Source organism: Neltuma alba, unplaced genomic scaffold (genome assembly GCF_004799145.2).
Source record: "Neltuma alba isolate B1F8T4 unplaced genomic scaffold, ASM479914v2 tig00007725_pilon, whole genome shotgun sequence".
NCBI classification, from domain to species: domain Eukaryota; kingdom Viridiplantae; phylum Streptophyta; class Magnoliopsida; order Fabales; family Fabaceae; genus Neltuma; species Neltuma alba.
In genome coordinates, this window is record NW_021634854.1 from 14,626 (window position 1) to 40,530 (window position 25,905).

At 34.0% G+C, this 25,905-nt stretch overlaps 4 protein-coding genes across 5 annotated transcripts; 3 read left to right on the top strand and 1 right to left on the bottom strand.

Moving 5' to 3' along the window:
- The first annotated feature begins 2,321 nt into the window (after positions 1–2,321).
- On the top strand, positions 2,322–6,957 carry LOC114753156 (alpha-soluble NSF attachment protein 2-like). The gene is made up of 10 exons (XM_028941825.1): positions 2,322–2,336; positions 2,432–2,596; positions 3,197–3,246; positions 3,363–3,435; positions 4,083–4,162; positions 4,410–4,561; positions 5,461–5,620; positions 5,711–5,758; positions 6,015–6,095; positions 6,681–6,957. The coding sequence occupies exons 2-10, from the start codon at positions 2,452–2,454 to the stop codon at positions 6,759–6,761; spliced, it is 870 nt and encodes a 289-aa protein (XP_028797658.1). The 5' UTR covers positions 2,322–2,336; positions 2,432–2,451; the 3' UTR covers positions 6,762–6,957.
- Positions 6,958–8,100: 1,143 nt separating this feature from the next.
- LOC114753152 (succinate dehydrogenase assembly factor 4, mitochondrial) lies at positions 8,101–10,445 on the bottom strand. Its single transcript, XM_028941818.1, has 2 exons — positions 10,334–10,445; positions 8,101–8,919 (listed from the first exon to the last, which is right to left on the bottom strand). The coding sequence occupies exon 2, from the start codon at positions 8,876–8,878 to the stop codon at positions 8,519–8,521; it is 360 nt and encodes a 119-aa protein (XP_028797651.1). The 5' UTR covers positions 8,879–8,919; positions 10,334–10,445; the 3' UTR covers positions 8,101–8,518.
- A 797-nt stretch (positions 10,446–11,242) lies between these two features.
- Positions 11,243–13,753, top strand: LOC114753145 (uncharacterized). 2 transcript variants are annotated; one of them, XM_028941811.1, is made up of 3 exons: positions 11,248–11,469; positions 11,771–13,297; positions 13,391–13,753. In XM_028941811.1, the coding sequence occupies exons 2-3, from the start codon at positions 11,839–11,841 to the stop codon at positions 13,447–13,449; spliced, it is 1,518 nt and encodes a 505-aa protein (XP_028797644.1). In that variant the 5' UTR covers positions 11,248–11,469; positions 11,771–11,838; the 3' UTR covers positions 13,450–13,753. The 2 variants fall into 2 exon arrangements, with proteins under 2 accessions (XP_028797643.1, XP_028797644.1); XM_028941810.1 differs by having other exon boundaries at positions 11,243–11,469; positions 11,771–13,753.
- Positions 13,754–18,755: 5,002 nt separating this feature from the next.
- LOC114753146 (wound-induced protein 1-like) lies at positions 18,756–19,687 on the top strand. The gene has a single exon (XM_028941812.1). The coding sequence runs from the start codon at positions 19,016–19,018 to the stop codon at positions 19,343–19,345; it is 330 nt and encodes a 109-aa protein (XP_028797645.1). The 5' UTR covers positions 18,756–19,015; the 3' UTR covers positions 19,346–19,687.
- Positions 19,688–25,905: the final 6,218 nt, after the last annotated feature.

Below are 25,905 nucleotides of genomic sequence, written 5' to 3' on the forward strand. Positions count from 1 at the left end.
AATCCAAGGCCAAAACGTGTCAGCAACAGGGAGATCCAATTCTCAATTATAATACTACCTCCCGTCCTAATTATAAGACCCAGTTGACTGATTTAAAAAAATTAAGAAATTTAGTTAAGTTAGTTAATGGTTAAAAAATAGCACTTGTTTTCCAAAAATACCCTCATCAAATTTTAAAAAAATATCCTGCACGATCGCGAGCTATTTTTCTGACCACGCCAAACCCCAGTTTTTCAGCACTAATTGATCTCTCTCTGTTCATTGCTATTTAAACAAGGGCGGTTAAAATTTAACAATTTGAGTCATTTATATATTTATTTTAATAATTTAAAAGTTTATTAATATATTTATAAAATATTTAAACTAACCTAATCAAATTTTAATTCCAAAATGAGAAGTGGAGAGAGGATTTGGGAAAAAATAGAAAAAGATAAGAGACAAAGTATTTGACTATACTTAATATAATACAAGTAGGGGTAATTTGGAAAAAAGTAGATAAAGATAAGAGACAAAGTGGATTGAGATTTTATATTTAAAACCAAACTAAAAGTCAAACTGGATCTTATAATTAGGACCGGAGGTATTATTTTGCATATAAAGCATTAAGAAGGCACTCGGACGGTACATTGTATTATGAGCTCATCATTTATCTAGTGGCAGCTAATATATTAAATCATTCCACGCCTAAAATTTTTTTCATATAAGATTAATTTATAACTTAATCAAGTTTTGAAATAAGATTACATCTTGTTTATTTTTGTATTAAATGTCTTCTTAATTACTCCTTCCGTTCCTTATTATAAGAGACATTTAATACTTATGGTATGTTTCCATATATAAGAGACACTTAAAAGTTGTCTCTATTTTTTTGTATTGATTTTCTATTTTATCCCTATTTATTTTGTCTCCAACTCATATTCTCTCTCCCTCCCACTTCGCTTTCTTTTAATAATTTAGTTATTCTCTCTCATACTCTGTCTCCTTATTAATGGGGGCATTGTTGAAAAAACATTGTACTTTTTACACGTTAATTGTCCTCAACTAATTTTAATTTTTTATATCATATAATTTAATTATTTGTCTCTTATAATAAGGAATGGAGGGAATAGTAAACATGCACTCATAATTTATTTTTTCAAGTCGATAAAACATATAAAATTAATAAATTCACGAGATAAACACTACAAACGGCTAAGATACCACGTGGTTTTGGCGCTTGAGCAAATCCATGCCTTGTCTTGATCGTTCTTAATTTTTCAAAATTAAAAATGAGAACAAAAATCAAACATGTTGTTCACGTGCTGTATTTACTAATTGGATTCTGGGTCGGGTACCTGGTTTGGGGCCAGATGTCAGCGCCATATGATTTGCCGACTTCCTTAGTACAGAGCCTAGCCCATTATACAAGGAAGCCCAACTAAAATTGACGAAGCCATCCTTACCTACATCAATTTATTAAAATATATTCTGTAAATATTTTTTTAATGATAAGAAGATTTATCTGAAAAATTAAACACTTCCTGTGAAAAAGTGTGTATGTAAATTAAGATATCATTATTTGTAACCACAATATAATGATTTGTTAGTACAAAAATTTCAATCATTTTTAATATACAATATAAAATTTATAGCAACTACTGATCAGATTTCATGTAACATCGTTACATTAGTGGTTAAGGTGTATACATAAGCCTGTGGAAAAATTTAAAAAAAAAACATTTTTATTATGTAAAAAAATCAAGATATGTTCTTACCCAAAAAAAAAATCAAGACATGTAGTATCCATATTATATTCTTTTAATTAGTACCTAGCGTAACTTCTATCCCTAAGTAAATAATTTTTCTTTTATAACAAAAGAAAAATGCTCCGTTGTTTCTCAGCGTAGGAGCTGACCAAGAAATTAAAGCATAAGCCTATTTTATCTTATTTATCACTCTTCTTCACAATAATTTATCCGTTTTATAAGTTCAGATATAATCTAATATTATACAAAAACATTTTAAGAACATTAGGTAATATATGTTGGAATTAAGTAATTTATTTAAAATTTTTAATTCACGCAAATTAATTAGGATTTTTCTTGCCAACAAATTAATTAGGAGTTCTTATGTTAAGGATCAAGTAATATTTTTCTCTTTGATAATTTCAATTTTTCCAATACATTTCGTTTGTATTTTTCTAAAGAATATTCCTTTTCTCATTCTGTTTCCCTTTTCTTTTTTTTTTAGTCCCCTGTCCATAACATCTTTTTTCCAACTTAAAGGAAACCCAGCCCAAATTCACGAAGCGATCGTTTTCCACGGACCGGTTCCCTCAACATTCCTTTTGAGTTCTGGTAAAAAGAAAAATCTTTCTCCTCACTAGCTGCTGTCTTCCTTATTAATCTTTTCTTGCAACTCACAAACATCTGAAATTGATCAATTCTCGAAGGACCAGAAGAAATCGGGGAAATGGCGGATCAGTTAGCAAGGGCTCAGGAATTCGAGGCGAAAGCAGAAAAGAAGCTTAATAGCTGGGGATTGTTCGGTTCCAAATATGAGGATGCTGCTGATCTCTTCGATAAAGCCGCCAATTCCTACAAGCTTGCTAAAGCATGTAATTTTCTTCTTTATCTCTATTTCGCTCCGTCTTTGTTTCCGAGGAACTTTTGAGTAAATAAATCTTCTTTTTCTGTTTTCTTATCTTGCATTTCGTCGATTTTCTCGTACTTAACACCGATCAGAAGCACCTTCGCTTCCTTTGCTCCTGTTGCTGTTAAATGGCCGATTCCCGGTTTGGATTGCGTTCTCCTGGACCGAGTGCAAAAATGGCTTGTCCAGGACAGGTGTATAAATTAAACTACAGATTTTTATCTGATTTTTTCCGAAGAAAAAACAATTTTTTTAATTGATTAACCAGTTGTATAACATCATAGAATTCTGGAGAGGTTGACCTCGACTAGGTCATACGAGGATTAAATATTAAAGGTTTGAGGACATCATCCACTTATTTTCGCTGCTTTATATAAACTTTTTTGTCGCTATTAGGTAGAGTTACTTATTGGAACTGATTAGTCCTGCTGTCAATTGAGCCTGCTAATTCTATGATCAATGAGCGTCACCTTGGTAACCGAATTAGTTTAGATGTAAATGGGATGAATCTTGTAGCCAAAGCTAATTCTGCAATTTGTTCGTCATTCTATCTGTGGCATTTCAGGGGATAAAGCAGGCCCGACGTACATCAAGTTGGCAAATTGTTACTTCAAGGTAGACCCCCCCCCCCCCCAACAAAAAAAAAAGAAAAGGAATCACCCGTCCAGCTATATCCCTTCCGCATCCCTTCTCTCATTCATAAGCCTATAAATATTGTCTTATGCTTATAGGTGGAAAGCAAGCATGAAGCAGCCCAAGCTTATGTTGATGCTGCTCATTGCTATAAAAAGACAAATATAAGTGGTATGTATGCTATTGGATATGTACAATCGTATTCTTTTCTTATTTCCAATGGCATTATTCTCTTTTGACACTGCTAACACATGGGAATCCGTTAACTTATTTCTGATTTATGCATTAAATGGTTCTCATGCCTCTTCCTGGAGGTCGATTCTTCCTACACTTGCTACTTTCTGGTGCAAACTTTCAATGTAAATCGTGTAAAACAGTTGTAATCTTCATTCATTGTGAAATACTTTTAGTAAATTTGCTGCTATCTTGCTCAGAGTGTCCCATTTCCGTTAATTAAATTTAGCTTCTTGTCTTTACCCGCACAATGGACTGAGCTCAAAGTTATGGGTAGTTGGGTACATACTTTTATCTAGATATATTCAAAATTCAAGTGAGCTGCTGAAAATAATTTCTGTATGTGCAAATTGTCAGTTTGATTTGATCTTCCTGTTTCTCTTGATGGCTATCTATGAGTTATCTTTTGATTGGTTGTCTTATCATCACTTTTGGAAACTTACTGGTATTCATTATTTTATTGACAACCTCTGTTCATTTTTAAAGCAGTGAGGAATGATATTGTTTGTCAATTGTGTTTATTGGAGAAGACAGAAATTTACATATTGGGCTCTTTTTTTTTTTTTTTTCTTTTTCATATACAGAGGCTGTATCTTGCTTAGACAAAGCTGTTAACACTTTCTGTGAAATTGGAAGACTCAGTATGGCTGCTAGATATTTTAAGGTATTAATCACTACAGTCAGCCTTTGAGTTTTTGTTTCAGTACGACCATTTAATTTAATTGCTTTGGAATGCATGTTTGGTTAAATTATGGCATCCTTCTCTTAGATATTCCCATGTGTAGTATTTCATTTTTGATAACCCTGCTGCTAGATATCGATAGTATAATTACATCATATTTATTGAGATCACAGAAATTACTAAAGACTTAAGTGTATCCTAACTAGGGTTTAATTTCTTGTGCGTACAGGAAATTGCTGAATTGCATGAGTCTGACCAGAACATTGAGCAGGCTATGGTTTACTATGAAAAGGCGGCTGATTTTTTTGGAAATGAAGAGGCAACAACTTCTGCTAACCAGTGCAAGCAAAAAGTTGCTCAGTTTGCTGCTCAGCTTGAGCAGTAAGATTTCTGTTATACTATCGTCTTTGTCACCAAGAATTTTGTAGGCTGGAATAATCGCTCTTCGTCTCAGTTTATGTTTGTTTCTTCTTGAACTTATTTATTTACATTGGGTGTTTATTCTGCAATTTTTCTTTGTGGCCTTCCTTTGGTTTATGCGAAGCAAACCTGGCATTTTTCTTCTCTATGTTTCCCACTTACATTTGATCAAGTGACTGTAAACATTTTTTCTTTGGGAATTTATTTGTTTGCCTATAATCTTGACTGAACTCTACCAATGTTTAACGCAGCTTAGCTTTGCTTGGCATTGAAAATTCTCTAGGCGCGTAGACCACTTTAAATTTCATATTCAGCACTTTTCGTATGTTAGTTTTGGGATGTTATCTCTGTACTGAACACCTTACGTTGGGAATATAAAGGGGGGAAACGAGAAGTTATTCAATTTCTGCTTTTGGCACTGGTCATACAATGACAAGCATGATGATCTAAGAAGCTTTGGTACTTCAAAACTGAAGCTTTGTGTACAATACATATGCGGCGCTTCAAGCACAATATACCTTGTTCTGTCACGGATCCATGCCAATTTCATTTCTTCTTAGATGATGACCAATTTGTGTTCTGGTGGTAGTTTCATGGTTTTTTTTTTTTTTTCGGGACACAGTTCTTGAATTCTAAGAAAAAAATTCTATGGAAAGAAAATATTCCATATCAAAGATAATGATTTCGTAACATTCATTGTTAGATTTTCCCCCATACTGGGGGTGATATGCGCCACATGGAGCCTGAATTTAAAGATTATTGTAAAGATTGATTCATTTTTCTAACTTGGAAGGAATGTTATCTTAGCTGTTATGTCTAAGTAAAAGTGAACATTGACTATTTCTATTTTATTTCACCAGATATCAGAAGGCAATAGAGATTTATGAAGATATAGCTCGCCAGTCTCTGAACAATAATTTGTTGAAGTATGGAGTTAAAGGGCATCTTCTTAATGCTGGCATTTGCCAACTCTGTAAAGGGGATGTTGTTGCTATCACCAATGCACTAGAGCGATATCAGGTCCAAGATTTTTGAACAATTAACGTTTCATTAGTAGAGTCTGGACATTCACTAGTTGCTCATTTTTTGGATATGTATTTATTTCTGCAGGAATTGGATCCAACGTTTTCAGGAACACGGGAATATAGACTTTTGGCGGTTGGTCACTGCTTTTGCTTATTCACTTCTGATTTTTTATGACCAATTAAATTGGATTAGAATGTGGGGGCGTTCAAGAAGTGTCTTCCATTATTATAATTTTGTCACTAATGTTTTGCATGTTACTGTATTATCCTTTTCTTCTAACTATTCTGTTTCAAATTAGATCAACATTTTGATCAACAAAGTGGATGATCAAAACCTATGTGACGGTCAAATGAAACACTCACACTAAAAGCTTTCCCCCTTATGGCAGGATATTGCTGCTTCGATTGATGAAGAAGATGTTGGGAAGTTTACTGATGTTGTCAAGGAGTTTGATGGCATGACCCCTCTGGTAAGCCTCAAAAGTTGAAAGATGTTGGCATGTTTTTGCTGAGAAACTGTCGTTATTACTTAGTAGTATAATATTGCTCTGTTCATTCTGAGCCAGAACAAAAGGCAGCTTTTTCAATGTTGACTGCTAGAATATATGATTTGATTACTTCAAGCAGAATAGAATGGTTGTACAGGGCAGTAGGACAGCGCCGCTGCAGTTCTGAAGAACTGACCCCGGTTTTCATCTTGATCTGTTTATTTGGTCGGACATTTCAAGTGGTGGTTGAATTGTTTGTTGGTTCTCTTTAATGGGAAATAAAATATCTAATTTGCTTTTCTTTTTGAGGAGGAAACTAGATTGTGGGTCTAATGCTTTGCATAGAATTTAAGTGAGCCGTATTGTTTATGGCTTATAAATAATGTGATTTCCTATCATTTTAAATTATTTATAGATATACTGATTACTCAACAATTATTATTTATGAGTGTTGTGCTTCATTTTGTTTCCAGCCATACCTCTTTTCTGATTTATGCGAGTCATCAATCTTTATTCTGTAATTTCTCAAATGTCTCAACAGCGCCTGTTTGCTTGAATGTTGTGCAGGATTCTTGGAAGACAACTCTACTTTTGAGAGTGAAGGAAAAGCTGAAATCTAAAGAACTCGAGGAGGACGATCTCACCTAAATTGTTTGCACTCTGTTCTCGTTGTTTGAATCAAATGTCTGAGGGGTTGCATTGTATTGTCATATGCTTATTATACGTGCAGTTGCTTGTGGGTCTACTCATAAATTGTACTTTATATTTGGGTATCATTTGAAGTGGTGGTTTGATTGAATTCAAGAATTGAGTTCGTGAGTTTATATGTTTCTGTTTTGTGTTCTCTTGTCTTTTGTTTTATTTTTTTCTCCGGGAAATGAGTACCATTTGTACTTTGTTTGTTAAAGTAATTACCTTAGGAAAAACATCGATTTATGTTTTATTTTCCACACACAATTCATCCTTAATAATTTCAACTCAGAAAAAAATTCATCCTTAATAATGAAAAATATTCTGAATGACCAAGCCATACAGTTAAGGGGTGTTGTTTTAACACTATTGACGAGGATAGAATGGAATGAGAGAAAATAGCGAGAAAAGAATAACAAAGACAATGATCTCTTTACGTGTGTTTGGATAAACACAATAAAACATTAAAAAGGGATCAATTTCATAATAACAACATTTGTGTTAGAATTGTGGCGTCATGCCTCTTTCTTTTTCTCTAAGGCAATTTTAGAAAGCATGTTTATTTTCCTTCAAAATCGTTTAGTTGGAAAATAAAATTAAGGGAAAACGCGAAACTCTTTCTCCTCCTCTTTTCTTTTGTTCTTATTTTTTTACTAATACCCCAATAAATCTATACTCCAGTTTTCCCCCAACGTGCCACAACTCGTGCTCTGCTCTTCCCCTCTATACCAATACCTTTATAATTAATAGAGCTGTCAATAAGGGCTAACCCGGCCCTAAAGGGCTAGCCCTTGAAGGGCCAGGGCCTAAAAGGGCCGGCCCTTTAAAGCCCACATACTTTAAAATTATCTAATTATTAAAGCCCGGTCCTTCAACATGCGGGCTCAGGGTTTAAAAGGACTGGCCCTTTTATGTTATTTTTTTAAAATTTAAATTCTTTTTAATTATTTTAAAATAAAAAATAAAACAACAAAACTTCTAAGATTTTTTATTCAAATTATAAATATAAGTAAAATAAATTAGTGGTGTATAGAAAAAAAATTAAATGCCAATAAACTATTGTCCAAAATAAATAAAAAATCAAAATCTAACAAAACACGAAACACAGAAAGATAAAACCTAGCAGTTAAAGATTAACAAGAAACCAAGGAGGTAAAAACAATGTTCCCCACTCGCTACGTCGCAACTTACGGTCATTCCCCGAAATTTGTGACCATAAGAAGCACGAGGTATTATTGAAATTCTAATATGTTATTAAAGCTAAATAGAGATTCAGTCGATTTGCTGCGGTACCATCTAAAGAAGGATGAACTCAGTTTTACATATCAAATAACTTTAGCACCAACAGACTTCCTAGTCGCCTCATCTAAAATGCTATACGAGATTGTGAGGATACACGAATCTAGATCAAATGGTAACAAACCATATGAAACAAGAATACACTCCTGCTATGACTCTTTTCACCTTCAAATTTATCTGTTAATGTCCCCACAAGACTAATGTGAACACCCGACCTTTTTATTCTAAGACCTAAATTTCATACAGGGTCGAATCTCCAATAATGGATCGAGTTCACCTCCACATAATTTTAGCAGAGTGACACACGAAGGGAAAGCAATGAAGAGAAGGATGCCAAACGATGCGTCTATTACAACCAGGAAATCCGGAACTCAAAACAGCCAACTCCGAACGAATTTTATTAGACGACTGAGAGCTCAAAAATCATAGCACCGACCATTTCGTTCCCAATCACCATATCTGGTAGGCTCAGGTCCTTTGGGCCCACCTACCTCACCGGTTTCTTCATTCACATGGACATCATCGTCATCGCCACTGTCTTGTTCTTCTTGGCCTTGAGTATTATCAGTAGTGCGATTCTCTTGCAAAGCCTTTGTTTGTTCCTTAACTGAATTGTCCTGTTGCGATTGGAAGTGTCGAGTTGTAGAACAGATGAAGCGTGTCACTGATGCAGAAGCAGAACAAGCCAGTGGTTGGGCATTGGTGCAGTTAAGTGCATGATTGGCGGCTGAGAAATTTGTTACTGATATAAGCAGGCGGCTCAGAGAGGTGCTCATTCTTAAACTGACGAGACAGAAGAACCCTGACTGTCCTGATACTGAACATAATGATCAGGTTACGAAAAACATCATTTTAAAATTAATGATTTAACTAAATAAAGCAAGGATTTGGGAATCAATTTCTTTCAAAGTGCACGATAAGATCAAAAAGCATTTTTCTAGAATTCACGCACACACCCTAGCCAGACTTTTTTATTTTTGGAGTGGAAAACTCTAGCCAGCTTTTTTCATTTCGAACCATAGGCCCTCCTTATAGAAGGGACATGCAACGGGCATTCTAATGCAATATTTTGCTCAAAAACAAAGCTAAAACAACCAATGCTGATTCCACCTAAAAAAGGGACAACATGCATGTTTCAGACAACAATTCGACCCAATTTAAGATAAAATATATTCTAGATCATGATAAATTTAGTGCCACAGCAACCATGCCTTAACAACATTTGAACCCAACTTAAGCCCAAAGAGATGCTACATCATGGTAAATTCATCAATGGGACGCAGCACCATGTACATACAGAGTTTTGGCATGACAATTAGATTAGGAATTCAGATTAATTCCGTGCTAAAACAAAAGGGATAGGAAAATGCCAACATCATATTAATCAAGATTTTAGGCACGAAACTTAAGTTAGAAACCAAGATTAAGTGACAAAAGAGAAAGCGTCATACCAACATCATATTAATCAAGACTTTTGGCACAAGAATTAAATTAGAAAGCAAGATTAAGTAACGAAAGAGACAGCATCATGAAACATCATGTTAATGAAGATTTTTGGCACAAAACTTAAACTAGAAGCCAAGACCAAGTTGTGCTAAAACAAAAGAGACAACAAGATAATATCAACCCAGAAATTAGGCACATAATTGATATTAAAAGAAGGATTAAACAGGAGATACTAGAAGTTCTACCAAGAAGTTTGATCCAAGCCCTCACACACAGAGGACCTATACTACACTCAGTGGGGGCATCTGTGCCCTAACTGAAATCTTTGAAATATGCATAGTTAATATAATACACTTCTAATTTTTGTTCCCAACATTTTGACACAACTTGAGCCAAGTTATTTACAAGATCATACAGAACAAATACCTTGAGAATTTTCTAAGTTGAGGATAATATAATATAAAGAGAATAATAAACAGAATGCCAAAACACAACAAGTCCAACATCGCAAAAACAACACAACCCAGATTATACAAGTCACTGGAAACCAAAATGAAGAGGGCAGAAATATAATAGCCAATTACACACCATTCAAGCCGTACCTTTTTTTTTTTTTTTAAAATCAACCTGTAAATATTCCCAAATTCAAAAGCGTCAATGTTCAAGCAATTACTCAGACCAATTCAAAGCTCTTAAATGAAAAATTTGGATCAAAGCAAGAACAGACACGCAGGTAATGATGACGCGGCGAACAAAAAAATCCAGATTGAACAAATCAATCTCACCCGATTTTGGGAGCAGACAAAGCCCTAGGGTTCGAACCTTCTTCACTACTTTCCCGATAAAAACCACGCACGGCTGACAACGGTGGACGTCCAGCGGAGCGTGGAAGGTTTGTTCGTGGACGAAGAAAAATGGATTGGCTCCTTTGATTGTCGGCAATTTTCCCGATAATTAATTTTAGGGAGAATTACGTTTTTTTTTTTTTTTCCCTGTGACCACCGCATTTTGCTCGGCACTGCATTTATTTATTTTAGAAAATAATTAAAATAATATAAATTAGCTGATAAAATATTTTTGACCCTGATATTAATTTTTAAGTATAATTTTGACTTTGAGGAGTAAAATTATACCTAAAAATTAAGAGCAAAATTGCACTTAAAAAAAGATCATAGACAAAATTGTAATACTGAAAGATGAAAGATCAGAGATAAAATTACACTTTAGAAATAAGATTAGAATCAAAATTTCACCTTAACCCAAAAATAAATTAAAAAAATACCACCTATAAATTTATAAAATATCTTTAAAATAATAAATAAATATCTCAAGATTAAAAAATTAGTGAAATTTACAGTTACGAAGAATGTGACTGAATTTTTAAACCGTATGTTTATATGCATGCACCTTTAAAGCGCACGCACTTATTAAAATGTTTATGTCAAAAAATAAAAGAATTCATTCAAAGCCTTAAGTTAAAAATATTTTTTTAATTATTAAAAACTTCTAAGACCAAGTCAAATTGTTTTTTTATATTTCGGACAAGAAAATCAAATTGTTTAGCATAAAGTTTCCATGGATGAAAAATTCCTACATTATTTTGTCTTTGCCTGCTTTCCTCTTTTGCTTAGTGGAAAAAACAAGTATTTCTTTTCTGTAGAAAGCGACGAGTATTCATCTTACATTGGAGAATCAATTCTATGCATTCTGTTGTTATTCGCTAATCATCCTTACTTTGCCAACTCATTTCCTGCAATTGATCTTTTTCATCTTATAGTTGGAGTTTCGGTTCTACTTTCGGTCCATATTGTTCAACTACCATTAATTTTGTGGAATTTGAACTCTACCGATTAGCTCAGACGAAACCATTGGGTTTCAACGCCTTCTTTTGCTTCTTTCTTATGTTGGAGTCTGTTTAGAGGTATGTTCAACTTCCTTCCTCCTCTTATACTTCTGATTCTTTTACTTTTTCCATAAGCTTCTTCTTTGACTGTCATTAATAGCATTTGTATAGTTCGGTCAGTAAATTGACGGGTTCTGATTGATCGAACTTCATAACTAGTCTATTGGATCGTCTTTAAAACATATCAGCTCTTAGGGTTCTGTCTTCGTTGTTGAGTTGCTTATATAAATTTCCTTCTGCTTCCCGTTATCATTTTTTTTTTGTTGGTTGGCTTTGAAAACTAAGCCGAGTAATAAACTTCACTGTACTCTTTTCGCAGTATTGTCGCTTAACTCCTTGATGACATCATTCTGATTTTGATTGGAAAAGTTGAGACTCCTTCTGAGAATGGTTTCCGTTGATAATGGTAATGTCAATAATGAAATCGAGGAAAAAAAGGGTACTGAAATAAAGGAAATTTCAGCTTCTCCAGAGACCGCTATAAGCGGTGAAAATCCTGTGCGGAAGTCTCAAAACACGTTGAGCTGTCATCCTCCTAGTGGGATTAAGTTCCACAAACTTGGTTCTGCATTAGTCAAATCCATGACCGAGAGCAGCCAGATTTCACAATCTGTGCCTTCTGGTACATATCACTTGGGGAAACGGTTCAGTGGCGTGTTTACGCAGAAACTTGACTGGAGTTCCCTCAAGAATATGTTCAAGGAATGGATTAGAAACCCAATGAACATGGCTCTTTTCGGGTGGATCATCTGTGTTGCTGTTTCTGGTGCAATTCTCTTCCTTGTTATGACTGGAATGTTGAACAGTGTGCTTCCAAAGAAGTCTCAGAGAAACACGTGGTTTGAAATTAACAATCAGATACTCAATGCTCTGTTTACACTTATGTGTTTATACCAGCACCCCAAAAGATTCCATCATCTTGTACTTTTGTGCAGATGGAGACAGAATGATATCTTTGCGCTTAGAAAGGTGTACTGCAAGAATGGAACCTATAAACCACATGAACGGGCACATATGATGGCAGTGGTTCTTCTCCTTCACCTGAACTGTTTTGCTCAATATGCGCTTTGTGGTCTAAATTTGGGGTACAAAAGATCAGAGAGACCTGTCATAGGAGTTGGAATTTGTATATCTTTTGCAATAGCTGCGCCAGCAATTGCTGGTCTTTATACCATTCTTAGCCCTCTTGGTAGGGATTATGATTTTGAGATGGATGAAGAAAAACAGGTCCAAACCACTTCATCTCAAAAACCATTGGAGAAAAAATATTCATTTGCAGCAAGAGATGAACATAATAGGGTGTTTGAGAATGAACCACGGTGGAGAGGAGGAATACTTGACATTTGGGAGGATATCTCCACTGCATATCTCTCCCTCTTCTGCACTTTTTGTGTGTTTGGTAGGAACATGGAGAGACTTCGTTTTGGAAACATGTATGTTCATATTGCTACTTTCATTCTGTTCTGTACAGCTCCATTCTGGATTTTTATATTCGCTGCTGTTGACATTGATAATGACACTGTTAGAGAGGCTCTAGTAGCCACTGGGATCATTCTTTGTTTTCTTGGTTTGTTGTATGGTGGCTTTTGGAGGATCCAAATGAGAAAGAGGTTCAATTTACCTGCCTATACCTTCTGTTTTGGTGAACCCTCGATTTCTGACTGCACAATATGGCTCTGCTGTTTCTGGTGCTCGCTTGCTCAGGAGGTAAGAACTGGGAATTACTATGATGTTGTAGATGAAAAATTCTGTAGGAAAGAAGGGGATATCAATGACCAACCTTCAATTTTGTCACTGCCTCGTGAAGATGGAGCATTGACCTCACCTGACACAAGTTCCTCTCTGGGTAAAAACTCTTTCCCTTCCAAGACCATGACATCTAGATCTTTAAGTTCTGATACGCCGCTATCCACTGTAAAAGACAACTCTTTTGAAACAGGTAAAAATGGAGCAATGAGCCTACCAAGTCCAGGCTTTATTAGAAGGGATGGCCCGTAGGCACCAGGGGAACCGGGGAAAAAATGCAGAGAGAGATCTGTTTCACTGGCTTCAAGTGACTTTGAATAGGAGAATCTCTTGAATGTTGGATGGTGACTTTTTACTGACTCCTTTTTGCACGCTTTTCCTGGGTTAATAGTGGGTTATATGGAAGGTAAACAACACATCTGTAATTGATGATCACAGAATTGTAACCTTGTTTCTCTAATTTTATTTGAGGGAAATTGAAGATTGTCAATTTTTCATGTGGCTTGTTTATACCAGGTTGAATCATTGAATGTTACAGAAAGAGACAATGGATGTTTAAAAAAAGAGGGAGAGAGACGAGAATCTCACATGCAATTATATTATTTTTTATTTATTTCATCAGTGGATAACCATTAATGATTAAATGGTGGCTGGTAGGGATCGAAGCAAGTAATTTTTTTCTTGGCGAACAACGCTTTGTTTGGGTCAATTCTCATCTCCATTTGCTTTGAGAAGGCCTTTTTGTTTTGTTGGTGAGCAAAATAGGTGACGCCATCGATCGGGCGGGCCTTTAGCACCTGCCACCGAGCGTGGTGAGCGAGAGCATAAGCTGGAGCGTTGGACTACCTGTCAGGAAAAAAGGCAGGTACAATGTTGATTTGGAACCCGAGGGGGTTCCTCCTCCTATTTTTTAATATAAAATCCTGTTTGATTTTTATTTTGGTTCTTAATATAAAACCCTAATCTACTTTATTTCTCATATTATACATTTTTTTCTTCTAAAGTAGCCTTTTTAATAATGATAGTTCTAGTCAATACACTTGATTAGTAAGGATATTTTAGAAAAGACAATACCTATTTAAGATAAATAACTAACTCAACTTACTTCTTTAATCTCCTCAAATTAATGAACTGGCTCTTATAATTATGATCAGAGGTAGTATAAGATCTAATTAATTAATTTGAGTATATTAATTATATTATTTAAATTAGTTAATATGATTTTTTTTCTAAAACATCCTAAATATTTTCTTTAATTCCCTTCCTCCTCTTCTTACGTGATTATTGTTGTGAAGATATTAATAGGATTAATTTAAAAAAAAATTGATAAACATATGAATTAGGTCTTATATATAGAGCTAATAATGACTCTCTAATTAGATTCTATACTAAGTACGAGAAGAGTACTAATTTTTTTTATCCTGCAACGGCAATCAAACATTAAGTATGCGTTAATTTAATAGAATAATTGTTGCTCGATATTGAGACACATAAGACCTAAAGTATTTGGTACGTAAGACCTTGGTTTTAAATTATGCATTAACATAATAGGCCCCCCTCTTTCACACGGAAAAAAGAAAAGAAAAATTATGGATTAACATATGGTAACATGATGCCACAGTGGAATACCTAAGCCAAATTATTCCATTGATAAGCTAAATTCCTTATATAGATAAGCTAATTCCCATTTCTACCCCAACAATTCCCTTATATTTTAATCAACCAAAATCATTTTTTTTCTTAATTTTAAACAAACTCGCCCTAAATTTTAGCTAAATTCGGTTTTTCACTCTGATCCCGGTCTCCAATGACCAATTTTATATGTATTTTTAGCATGCTCTTCTATTATATTTTTCTTTTTCCCATTTTGACCTTGGCAACTCAAGTGCTCGCCTGCATGGGAGGAGGGGCTCTCTCTTTCGGTTCCCTGTCACATTGTATGTTTTGATGGACAATAACAGGGCAGCCTAAAGTGGAGGCCTTTTCTTAGGGAGAAGACCTAAAGCGGAGGCTTTGTGTTTAATAAAGACAGTGCACTTGGTTTTCCGGGGTCTGTGGGGTGGGACTCAAAGGGGTCCCTATCCTATTCCTAATCCACATACGCCTCCAATGAATGGCGTGATATGTTCCATAACATTGTGGGGTTAGCGCTTTTATATTATATATGTGTGTGGCTACAAATCATCATCCCAGTTCAACCCTAGGTTTTGCTGCATCAGCTGGAGGGAATAGTTATAACATCCATGTAACCCCCTTTTCTTTTCTTTTTTTTTTCCAATTTCTACACAGGGAGGGTGGAAAATGAGGTCCAACGTGGTCCACTATCCCAGCTACCAGTTTAATATTCAAGTTTACTTTTTTAATCCTGATGGAACTTTGCCAAAATAATACTGCCGCAGTTGAAGTCTGATCTACCACTACTGCATTAAGTCGTGGTAGTGCCAATCCTAATCAACAAGAATTCTGATTCTTGGGTCTTGCTTCCTGAGAACTTTTAGAAAAAAAGGATCATTCATGATGAAGCATCCATTATAAATTATTTGAGAGCTTCTGTGAAGAATGGTGACGCAAATGAAGAATATCTACTCCTCCGAGGGTGGCTCATTAGGTGAGTTTGGGTGAGAAATAGATCACATCGACGAGGAAATATTGAAAAAATTATTTGGGACAGCAAAGAAAGATACGAAAAGCCTTGTTGGACGCATTCAGTTGGGTGGGCGCCACAGGGGGGAAAGTGGTCCAGCCTCTGCCTCTGCACTCCCTCGGTTTCCTAAAACAAGCTGACTTTTCTCAGTGCCGCTTTTAGTAGGATGGTATTCATTCCTCTGTAAAATATAAACTAAATTTTATTTATTACGTTATCAAAAATCAATTTAAAATAATAAATATGTTAAGTATATATTTGTTTTCCTGATATACTTTTATTAATAGAAAAAATAAATAAAAAATTTTAAAAATATATATGTAAAGATAAAATTAGAAAAAATTTATTAAATATTTAGATAAAAGTGAATATTATTTTATAAAAAAACTAACCTTTTTTTAAAAAAATTAGTTTATATTTTGAATGGGACGAAATATAAACCTCATTTGGCAGAGCGATAGAAATTTCTTATAAGTATGTTTTACGTAAATCAAGACAAAATTCATCTTATATTCTGAAAATCATTATTAAAAAATTATTTATAAATTGTTTCAAAGGGTCCCATAGTTTTCTTTCTCAGCCGCCGTTTCCGATTTGCGATTCTGCGATCCCAAATCCCCTAAACTGAAAAGTGAATCAGTGCTATCATAAGAACAACAATTAAATTAAGAGTTTTTTGCCGCCCATTCCTTTCTCCGTCGATTCGCCTTAAAAAAAAAAAGTCAGTGTGTTAGGATTTGTGTATGGGGGCCGGTGCCGACGGTTGAATAGAGAAAAAGAAGGCCGAGGGTTGTGGTGAGACGTAAAGATACGGAGGGTGTTGATGGGCGACGGCGTGAAATTAAGGGAGTGTTTGGATGACACCCCAAACCATGGTTTGGGGAATAATCTACCCAAACACCCCTCCAAAAACCAAAACCATGGTTTTAGAAAAAGCAAAATTTTTTTGCTTTTGGAAAAAAAAAAGTAGAGTGTGAGGGTCTATATGATATGTATCTTGTTATTTTTTTTATAAACATATTTTTTTATAAATATATTTAATCTTATATTTTATAAATATATATACACATTAATTATTTATTAATTATATTATCTTATGTATTATTAATTATGTTGGTAACAAACATATTATTAACAATTTTATTCCTTCAAATTAAAATATATCATAAAATCTATTTTTTCTATAATTATCATATTAACTTATGTCTTTTTTTAGTAATTTGTATATATAAAAAAATGCTTCTGATAACAACTATCCAAACACTTTCACTTCTCAGAATCACTTTTTTACAAAATCTATTATTCACATAATCTATTTTTCCCAGAATCTATTCTCCAGAATCACTTTTCTAAACCACGGTTTGATTTCATCCAAACACACCCTAAAATGCAGTGAGTATTTGTTGTTTGGGTTTGGGTGGTAATTTTCTTTGGTTAGAGGGGGCGCGGGGTTTGAGGTGGGCATGGTCTCATCTTCGTAGCTGTCGCCCGTTAATTTGACCTGTCGTTTCGGCACTGCACCCATTTATTGACTCGTTTTCATTCATTCATGATGTGCTCATTACTATTCTTCCCACTTTGCTGTGCTATGCTATGCTGTCACCTTATCACATCTCATTACACTTCTTCGCCCCTGCCCGGGGAGGGGGCTAACAGTTGCCTCCTCTGACTTACTTCTTCCCTCCCACTCCCCACCACTCCACTTGAATTGGGAACCACTTCCAACCTAACCACATTTTGAATTTTCTGTCTCAATACTCATTTCAATCACGCTCCTTCGAATTCTTTTTATGGCTATAACTTATTATTTCTGATTTTTAATATAAGATTTTATTTGATTTTTATTTTTATTTTAAATATAAGATCTCAATCTATTTTGTCTATTATATTTATATATTTTTTTCAAGACAATCCTTTTAATAATAATAGTTTTAGCCAATATATTTAATTAGTAAGGATATTTTAAGAAAAACAACACATGTTTATTATAAATAACTAACTTAACTTATTTCATTAATATCTTTAAATTAGTCAACTAGCTCTTATATTTAAAATTTGAAGTAGTATAATTCTTTACTGGATCTCATTATCTTTTACGAGTGACGTTTTACAAATATATGGATACTTAATATATTTTTTATTTTTAATTAGTTATATCATTGATTTTTTCTTATTTTTGTTTTTGTTCATTGTCTCTCACTCGCATTCTTTTATAAAGTAAGAGTGTTTTCATAAAATATGTCACAGTTACTTAATATAATCATTGCATTTCACTGCTTTTTTCTTTTCTATATAAGTAATTTGATTTTTTTTATCTTACGGGGAGTATAATTTTTGAATTATTACTTTCACATTCTACTCTTAGTGTAAGACTTGGTTTGTTGTTGAAAGTGAACTATAAGCTAAATTTTACGTTAATGGTTAAAGGTGTTTCCTTTTGAAAATATGGTATTTTCTTTTGAAAATATAGTCATCGTTGAACGAGTTAGCGTGCTGAATGAGCACAATAACGTACGTATCCCTCAACCAATGTGGGGGTCCTCTTAAGATGAAATGGGTTTGCTTGACTTTTTATCTTTCTTTGCCCCACCTACAAGTTGGGCTTCTTCCGTTCTGAACCTTTCCCGCGGAATAGTATGCAACCCGCGTCCGTTATGAGATACCCGATCCCAACATATGCTGTCATTTTCACCCAATGACTCCTCGACACGTATTGTATCTCGCGAAGCTGGATCCCCGTAATATGCAAACGCTCCCCTGATGCTCCACGTTTTCCCTCCATCATGGGACTGCTTCCACGTTCTCTTTTACGAGGTTGCATCACAGACAGGTGCTATCATACACCCGCACGTAGCGTATCCCAAGTTCGCCCCACACTCTTTCCTATATAAACTCCTCTCGACCCTGACTTGAAATCCCAACCAGACCCTCCTGGTTTATCTTCTGCCCCTTTACCGAAAACTCCGTCCTCACACTCTCTAGAAACCTCCATCTGCTTCCATTCCCCAAGAACTGGCTAACTCTACGGCAAGTCTGGACGCTGATTCCAGCAACCATAAGCTGGTTCTCAAGCTATATGAGGCCTTAAGCTCGGGAGACTCCGACACCGTCGTCAAGCTCGTCGCACCTGATCTAGAGTGGTGGTTCCATGGTCCTCCGTCCGACCAGTATTTGATGCGCATGCTCACCGGTGAACACTCGTCGGATACCTTCCGGTTTGTTCCCCAATCGATCGCCTCCTTTGGGCCAATCGTCATCGTCGAGGGCTGCGACCACAGCCGCTCGATCTCGTGGATTCACGCCTGCACCGTCACTGATGGGGTAATCACCCAAATCAGGGAGTACTTCAACACTTCCCTCACCGTCACCCGCATCGGCGATTCCAGCTCGTCTCCGACGTCGGAGATCACTGCCGTTGCGGACGCGCTTCCTTCCTGCGTGTGGGAAAGCAGCCTCTCGCACCGGGTCGGAAAATCCGTGCCGGGACTCGTCCTGGCGATTTAAATACGCGTGACAGTCACGTGCAGCCATATTAATAATTCAATATAATAAATAAAGGACTGCATCGTGCCTACGTGTCTGTCTCTGACTCGCTTGGCTCGCGGACACGACCTTGTGGTGTATCGTGGACCGGGAGAGATGTGAGACCCTACCAGTTTCGTCGTTGTTTCGTTGGTGTGTTTTCAGGTTCCGCATTTCCGGTTGTTTGGTTATATTGTAGTTTTCCGTTAGTTTGGGGGTTGTTTGGAACGAAGATGGGGGTATCCCGGATATCGTATCCTCACGAACGTGTAATCTGGTATTTGGATGGTCCAATAATAAAATGCGCGTGTGATTGCTTTACTAGTTGTGTGGGGACATATTTAGCAGCAACGTTGCTGTCTTTGGATGCTAACCATGTTTATCTGCACAGACGAAGAATTTACGATGGCTGATCATGAACTGCTTATAATAATAATGGGGATAACACATGATTCGGGATGCAATTTTTGCTCAGGGAATAAATTATACCAAATGATTGTGTTTTAAAAATGTTGTTTAGGAAATTTGATCACTGTAAAGAAATCACTCCGTGATACGATAAGGGCAAATCATGGTAGTGCAAATCATGGTAGTGTTTCTTTAACAAAATTATTAAGAAAGGGCAATAATTCCCTTGGGTCTGATTAGTCACACTGTATTACTCTAAGAATATAGTGTTATTTCCAGCACGAGCAAAATGACAAAACTCTCCTCTCTTCCCCAAATACCACTCTTCCTGGGCTCGCAAGTGGAACCAAGCGATAAAAAGAATGGAAGTGAACAAAGAGGAAAATGAAGCTGCTATAAGGTCGAAATGCCATAGGCCATCGGTAAAGCATTAAGAGACTCAGGGGGTGTTTGGTAACTTCTAAACTATGATTTCAGAAACATTTTTTTGTAAAATGAGACAAACTCATCTACATATTTACTTCGTAAACCCTAAAAGCATTTTTGAAACCATAGTTTGGTTTCTATCTAAATACTCTCTCAATTTGTTTGAAATAGCATTTGGAAACATTTAAAAGCTTTATAAATTATGATTAAAAAATTATTTATAAATTATTCTAAAGAGATTTTTAATCTTTTGGTGGCCCATCCTAAACTTATTTCCAAAGTTACGCAGAATAGTTTATTTGACTTTAAATATAAGTCACTTTTAATTAATTTATATTTATTGATAAAAACAATTAAAAGTTTTAGATTTATCATAAAATTTAAATTACTTATAATATTATTGTTACTAAGAACGCTAAAATCTAATATTATCTTAATTTTAACTCTCTCTTATTATTCTTATTAAATATTGGCATAGGCCAAGAAAAAAAATATCATTTAATACTTACCAATCTATCAAATACCTTACCGAGAGATATTAGAAGCATCTTCTAGAAGGCATTCTATCATAATGATATATCGCCTCTAATTTTTAATACAAAAACTAGTTTAATATTTAATATGATTATTAAATTTTAATTTATTTTTGTCTCTAATATTTGTCTATTTTGCTGTCAACTAATCCCTATACTAATTGTATATGTTAAAGAATTATTATCAATAAATAACCTAAATACATATAATTAATGAGAGTATCTTAGAAAAAATAATACTCCTCCAGTCCTTAATATAGGACCCAATTGCTGAGTTGGTTTGGTCCTAAATATAAGACCCATTTCTCATATTTATCAGTTTTCTCTAAATTACTCCTATAGATACTCCCTCAACCATAATCAAGTAGAAGAGGGAGAGGAGGTATTAAGATAGATGATGGTGGTGTTTTAGGAAAAATATGTCACATTTCTTATAATTAACTAACTTACCTAACTTCCTTAATCTAATCAATTAGTTAAATAAGTCTTATATTAAGGACCGGAGGAGTATCTATTTATTATTAATAATTAATTTAATTAGTTTTTTTAATCTTTTTAAATTAATTAGTGAGATCTGTTTAGTAAAACCAAGTCCGAGATCATGTTGGAGAATGGAGATCTGTTTGTTTAAACTGCAACTTAAAGTTCACTCACAATCTTGGTGAGAATGACTGCCAAGTTTTGAGGGACTTCCTTCGAAATTTAATTAAATTTGTGTGGCTTAATCGACACTAAATTTTTAAGATGGGATTAAATTATTAGTTTTGTGTTTTTTCCAAAGGGTCGTGGGCACCATCTGACGCTGATTGTCCTAAAGAACAAAATTCGAGCAGGATGATGTGACATGGCCGCTTTTCATGTCAAGCGTAAATTGTATTATCCACGGGGGCCCGCCCATTACTTTTGAGCATCATCAACAAAAATAAGCTTTATCTCGTCGGATGGGATCAATTATATAAGTCATGTTGTGCCAATACTGTATTAACAACTAAATATGTAGATATATTATTGATCAGGAGATCTCCTTCAATAATTTTATTGAGTCATTTGAGTGTTTTCCTTAATCTTTCTTTGCCCTTTTTGATAGAACTCTAAACTATCTGATTTATTTTTTTTACTTATGCCTTCAATGACCTTCTCCGCCACTTTTAAGAATTATCATTTTTGTTAATTGCTATTTGTGATTAAATTATCACGAGGTTAATTTATAAATAATAAATAATTAGTTAAAAATAATAAAAATATTAAAAATATTTTTTATTTTTAAATATGCCTTTATAATAAATGAGAAAAAATATGAAAGACAATTTGTAAGGAAATGTGATGAGAGGGAGTATGACAAATGAGGGAGAATAAATAATTAAAGGCATAATAGAAAAAATTGTATTAAATATTAAGACAAACTCAAATTAAAGCTTACAAAATGAACCATACTCCTCTCCAAAATTGAAACTTATAGATAGGACCGGATGAAGTATAAATTTATAATACCGATGCTGACCAAATTTAGGTTTATATGATTTATTATGTTTATTAAATTTCCCAATTTTTTAAGTTAATATAATTTTTAATTTCTCAAAACAAAATACTTAAAACACTAATTCCTACAATCACTATGTTGAAAATCGGATTGAAAACCAGTGAACAGTGGGAACATGGCTTTGAATAACTCAGAAGTAGTGTGGTTAACTCGACCAATCGGGTGGGTTTGCCAAATTTTCTCCTTCTTCTTTTTTTCAAAAGCTATTTTGATGTAAATTTTTTTAAGTTGTTAGTAATTATTACTTAGTGATTAAATAAGTATAGGATGGAATATTTTGATATTTTTTATATATAATATATGGAATATTATATGTATATGATTTCAATTTGTCAAATAAATTGCAAAGAAAGTTGGAAAAAAAATTGTAAGTATGTGATTATTTTATTAGTGATTCAAGGTATTAAATTAATATTTAGTCTTTTCATGGTATGATGAATATTTAAATTAGTTCTTAATTTTTTTATTTCTCACTAGTTTGATCTCCGAGTTGACTCTGATCTAACCTACTAACTCTTTCTCCACTACTTTGACTGGTTTGGTCCAGTTTTCAATAGTTTGTATATAATTCAATAAAAACATGGATGGTTTACCCATTATAAGATCAAAATATATGATTTGAAACTTGAAGAATCAAAACCAAAATAAGGACGAATTTAAGAGATTAAATGTTATATTAACCTTATTTTTTGGGGCCAAAATTAAGTTTCTCAATTGAAAACACAACAAATTAAATATATTTTTTTATAGTGGGACAGTTAGTTATTTAATTAACAAAGATATAGTTATATTATTAACTTGTGTCTTCTTTTTGCCATAAATTTTAAACTTATATCTAAAAATCATTTGCATGACGCGCTGTGGTTTTAAAAAAAATTATATTCAACGTTTTTAAATTGAACAACATACACTCATGAGTATAATCAAGGTACATGTGATATAATCTGTATATTCCTGTGGTATAATCCTAGTGATATAAAACTATGCTAAAACAAGCTTATTAGGTTAAAATAGGCTTTAGCTTTTAAAATTTTTGTTTGATTGTTTGATACGGAACTAAAACTCAAAAGCAAATGTCTGACAATGTAAAATAATAAAAAATGAGTTTTTATTTGTTTATTTTGCTTTTAGAAAGATAAAGTGATAAACACTACTGCAAGCGCTTCAAGCTGGAGACGAGGGAGGGCCCGGCCGCGGAGAGGTCCCATCCTCGTCTTTTTCCTCCTCTAGGGTCACCAACCACCACGGTAAACCAACCGATTAAAAAAAAAAAGTTTTTCACAGTATAATAAATTAGTATTTAAATTTTTATCAAAAAATATGCTCATATTTAATATGTAACAGTGTCTTGAATAGGATTATCTTTAACAAAAGAATACATGTGCCTAAAAAAACACCTAAATGAATTATTTTAATTCTAATGATAAAAGATCATCGCCTGATCCATTTGTCACGAACTAATACTCCACCGTCTTTGAATATAAGAATGTTATAATTAATTAATAACATTAATTATAAGAATTCTGTGATTAATTAATAACATGGATTTAATTATTATTAAAAAAATATGTATTAATTTTAATTATTTATATTGAAAATTACCTCCATTCATGAATATATTAAAGCAAGCCTCACTGCTCATAATGAATATATAGGGAGATTTATTTTATTACCCTGATAATTGCAATGAGGTGGGATATGTTTTTATTTCCCATCATTCCGTCAAATCAGCTCCTATATGGGCAATAAGAACCTAGTAATTCCTTCTGGAAGATGAACTTTTGTTTTGTTGGATGAATCTGATTAATTATATGCATGGAGCATAATATCTTAATGGTGAAAATATCTAGAAAAAACAACAAATAAGTAATTTTGATAAATTTAAACATGTCAAAATCATTACGAAAATAATAAATATCATTGATTTTTTTATTTTAAGATTCAACAAGTATTTTTGTCATTTTTCTAAGAATTTATTTGACGCATATTAAAACTTTCTTTATCAACAGTTATAGTGATTTGTTTTTTAGTGAAGATTTTTTGCAATGAAGTAGAGAATTATAGTCATAAACTACATTAATATTCTAGGGTTAAACGAATTTAAGAAAACAATTGCAACGTCGCTCCGATGGAGCTTTCATGAAGAAAATGTCACATAATACAATAGCAACAGGGCATAAGATCTGATAAGAGAGGAGCTTTTTATCGAATCTGATTTGTTTATACTACCTCCGATATTTAATATAAGGCTTTGTTTGATTTTTATTTTGGTCATAAATATAAGACCCCAATCTATTTTATCTCTTATATTTATGTACTTTTTTTCAAGATAATCCTTCTAATAATTGTAGTCCTAGCCAATATAGTTGATTAGTAAAGATATTTTAGGAAAGACAACACTTATTTATTACAAATAACTAACTTAACTTCTTTCCTTAATCTCTTCAAATTAATCAACTGAGTCTTATAATTAGGACTGGATGTAGTATATAATTACGCTTCATGTGCATCGATTAAGGGTATTCCTCTTGCAAGAAGAAAATGAATAGAACTGCATTTAAATAAATTATTAATTATTAATATATTTAGCGACAGAATAAAGTAGAGAATAATAACTTGATAAGAGATACTGCAGTCGACGAGAAGCCTTATTCGTATAACATTGCATTGGCACATGACATACGTGTCTGAGGGAATATTCTAGACAAAGCTGAATTTGATTTTTCCTTGATGCAGGTGGAAAGCAGCCAAGAGGTCAGTGTCAAAGGAATAATTCAAAATTCGATTCCCATAATCCTGTTCATATTTATACACATATATATATATACACACACACACACTTTCCACTCTTGTGTTGCACGGAAAAATATTAAAAAAAAGAAGAAGAAGATTATGATGCCAATTGTATCATATATAAAAAAGCATCGCCATCAATATTCAATCGTCTTTATTTGGCTTATTCCTTGGAATCTGGCGCATTTTAGTGACGATAAGAAGATTAGTATATCAGAGCAGTTGAATGTAATGCTGTCGTGTTGAACTTGGTTATGTGTTTTGCATTATATTATACTGCTAATTAATTACTCTGATGATGTGATATTATTGCGTGTTGCGTTTTTGTCCTGCTCGTCAGTTTCAACGTCCCGAGTTTGCTCCAGCCTGTGAGATGTCATTGCATGCAGCTGGGTCGCCTCGTCAATCACAACTAGCTTTCAAACACAGCCGCCATATAAAACATATTTTGTCTAAGCTGAAAATTACATAATCAGGGCCTAAGTATTTACATTTTTTATGAGTTCGATTTAAAAAATTAATAAAATGGGATTAAAACTTGTTAATTAATTTATATTATTCTTCTGTTTTACATTTTTTCTCTATTAAAATTTTATAACTCCATTTTTTAAATTGGGTTCATGAAAATTTTTCCTCTTTTCCTCTCTTTTCATTTTTCTCATACCAAACATTTGTAACAGAGGGGTGGCGGGGACAGGAGAGGGAACAGAAGAAGGTGGAGGCTTTTGAGGCCACTGGGGATTGTCTGGGATTACACAGAAACAGAATCCACAAGCGTGGCAACAACTGAGAGCATGTTGATTGTATTATTAATATGCATGTGAGAATATGGTTTGCACACG

What these genes read in the sequence shown, in the direction of transcription:
- LOC114753152 (XM_028941818.1), bottom strand. Translation starts at nt 8,878, where the DNA reads ATGAGCACCTCTCTGAGCCGCCTGCTTATATCAGTAACAAATTTCTCA.
- LOC114753156 (XM_028941825.1), top strand. Translation starts at nt 2,452, where the DNA reads ATGGCGGATCAGTTAGCAAGGGCTCAGGAATTCGAGGCGAAAGCAGAA. An exon ending in GGGAATATAGACTTTTGGCG is followed by an intron (nt 5,759 to 6,014) that starts GTTGGTCACTGC and finishes CCCTTATGGCAG; the next exon opens with GATATTGCTGCTTCGATTGA. An exon ending in TTGATGGCATGACCCCTCTG is followed by an intron (nt 6,096 to 6,680) that starts GTAAGCCTCAAA and finishes AATGTTGTGCAG; the next exon opens with GATTCTTGGAAGACAACTCT.
- LOC114753145 (XM_028941810.1), top strand. Translation starts at nt 11,839, where the DNA reads ATGGTTTCCGTTGATAATGGTAATGTCAATAATGAAATCGAGGAAAAA.
- LOC114753146 (XM_028941812.1), top strand. Translation starts at nt 19,016, where the DNA reads ATGCGCATGCTCACCGGTGAACACTCGTCGGATACCTTCCGGTTTGTT.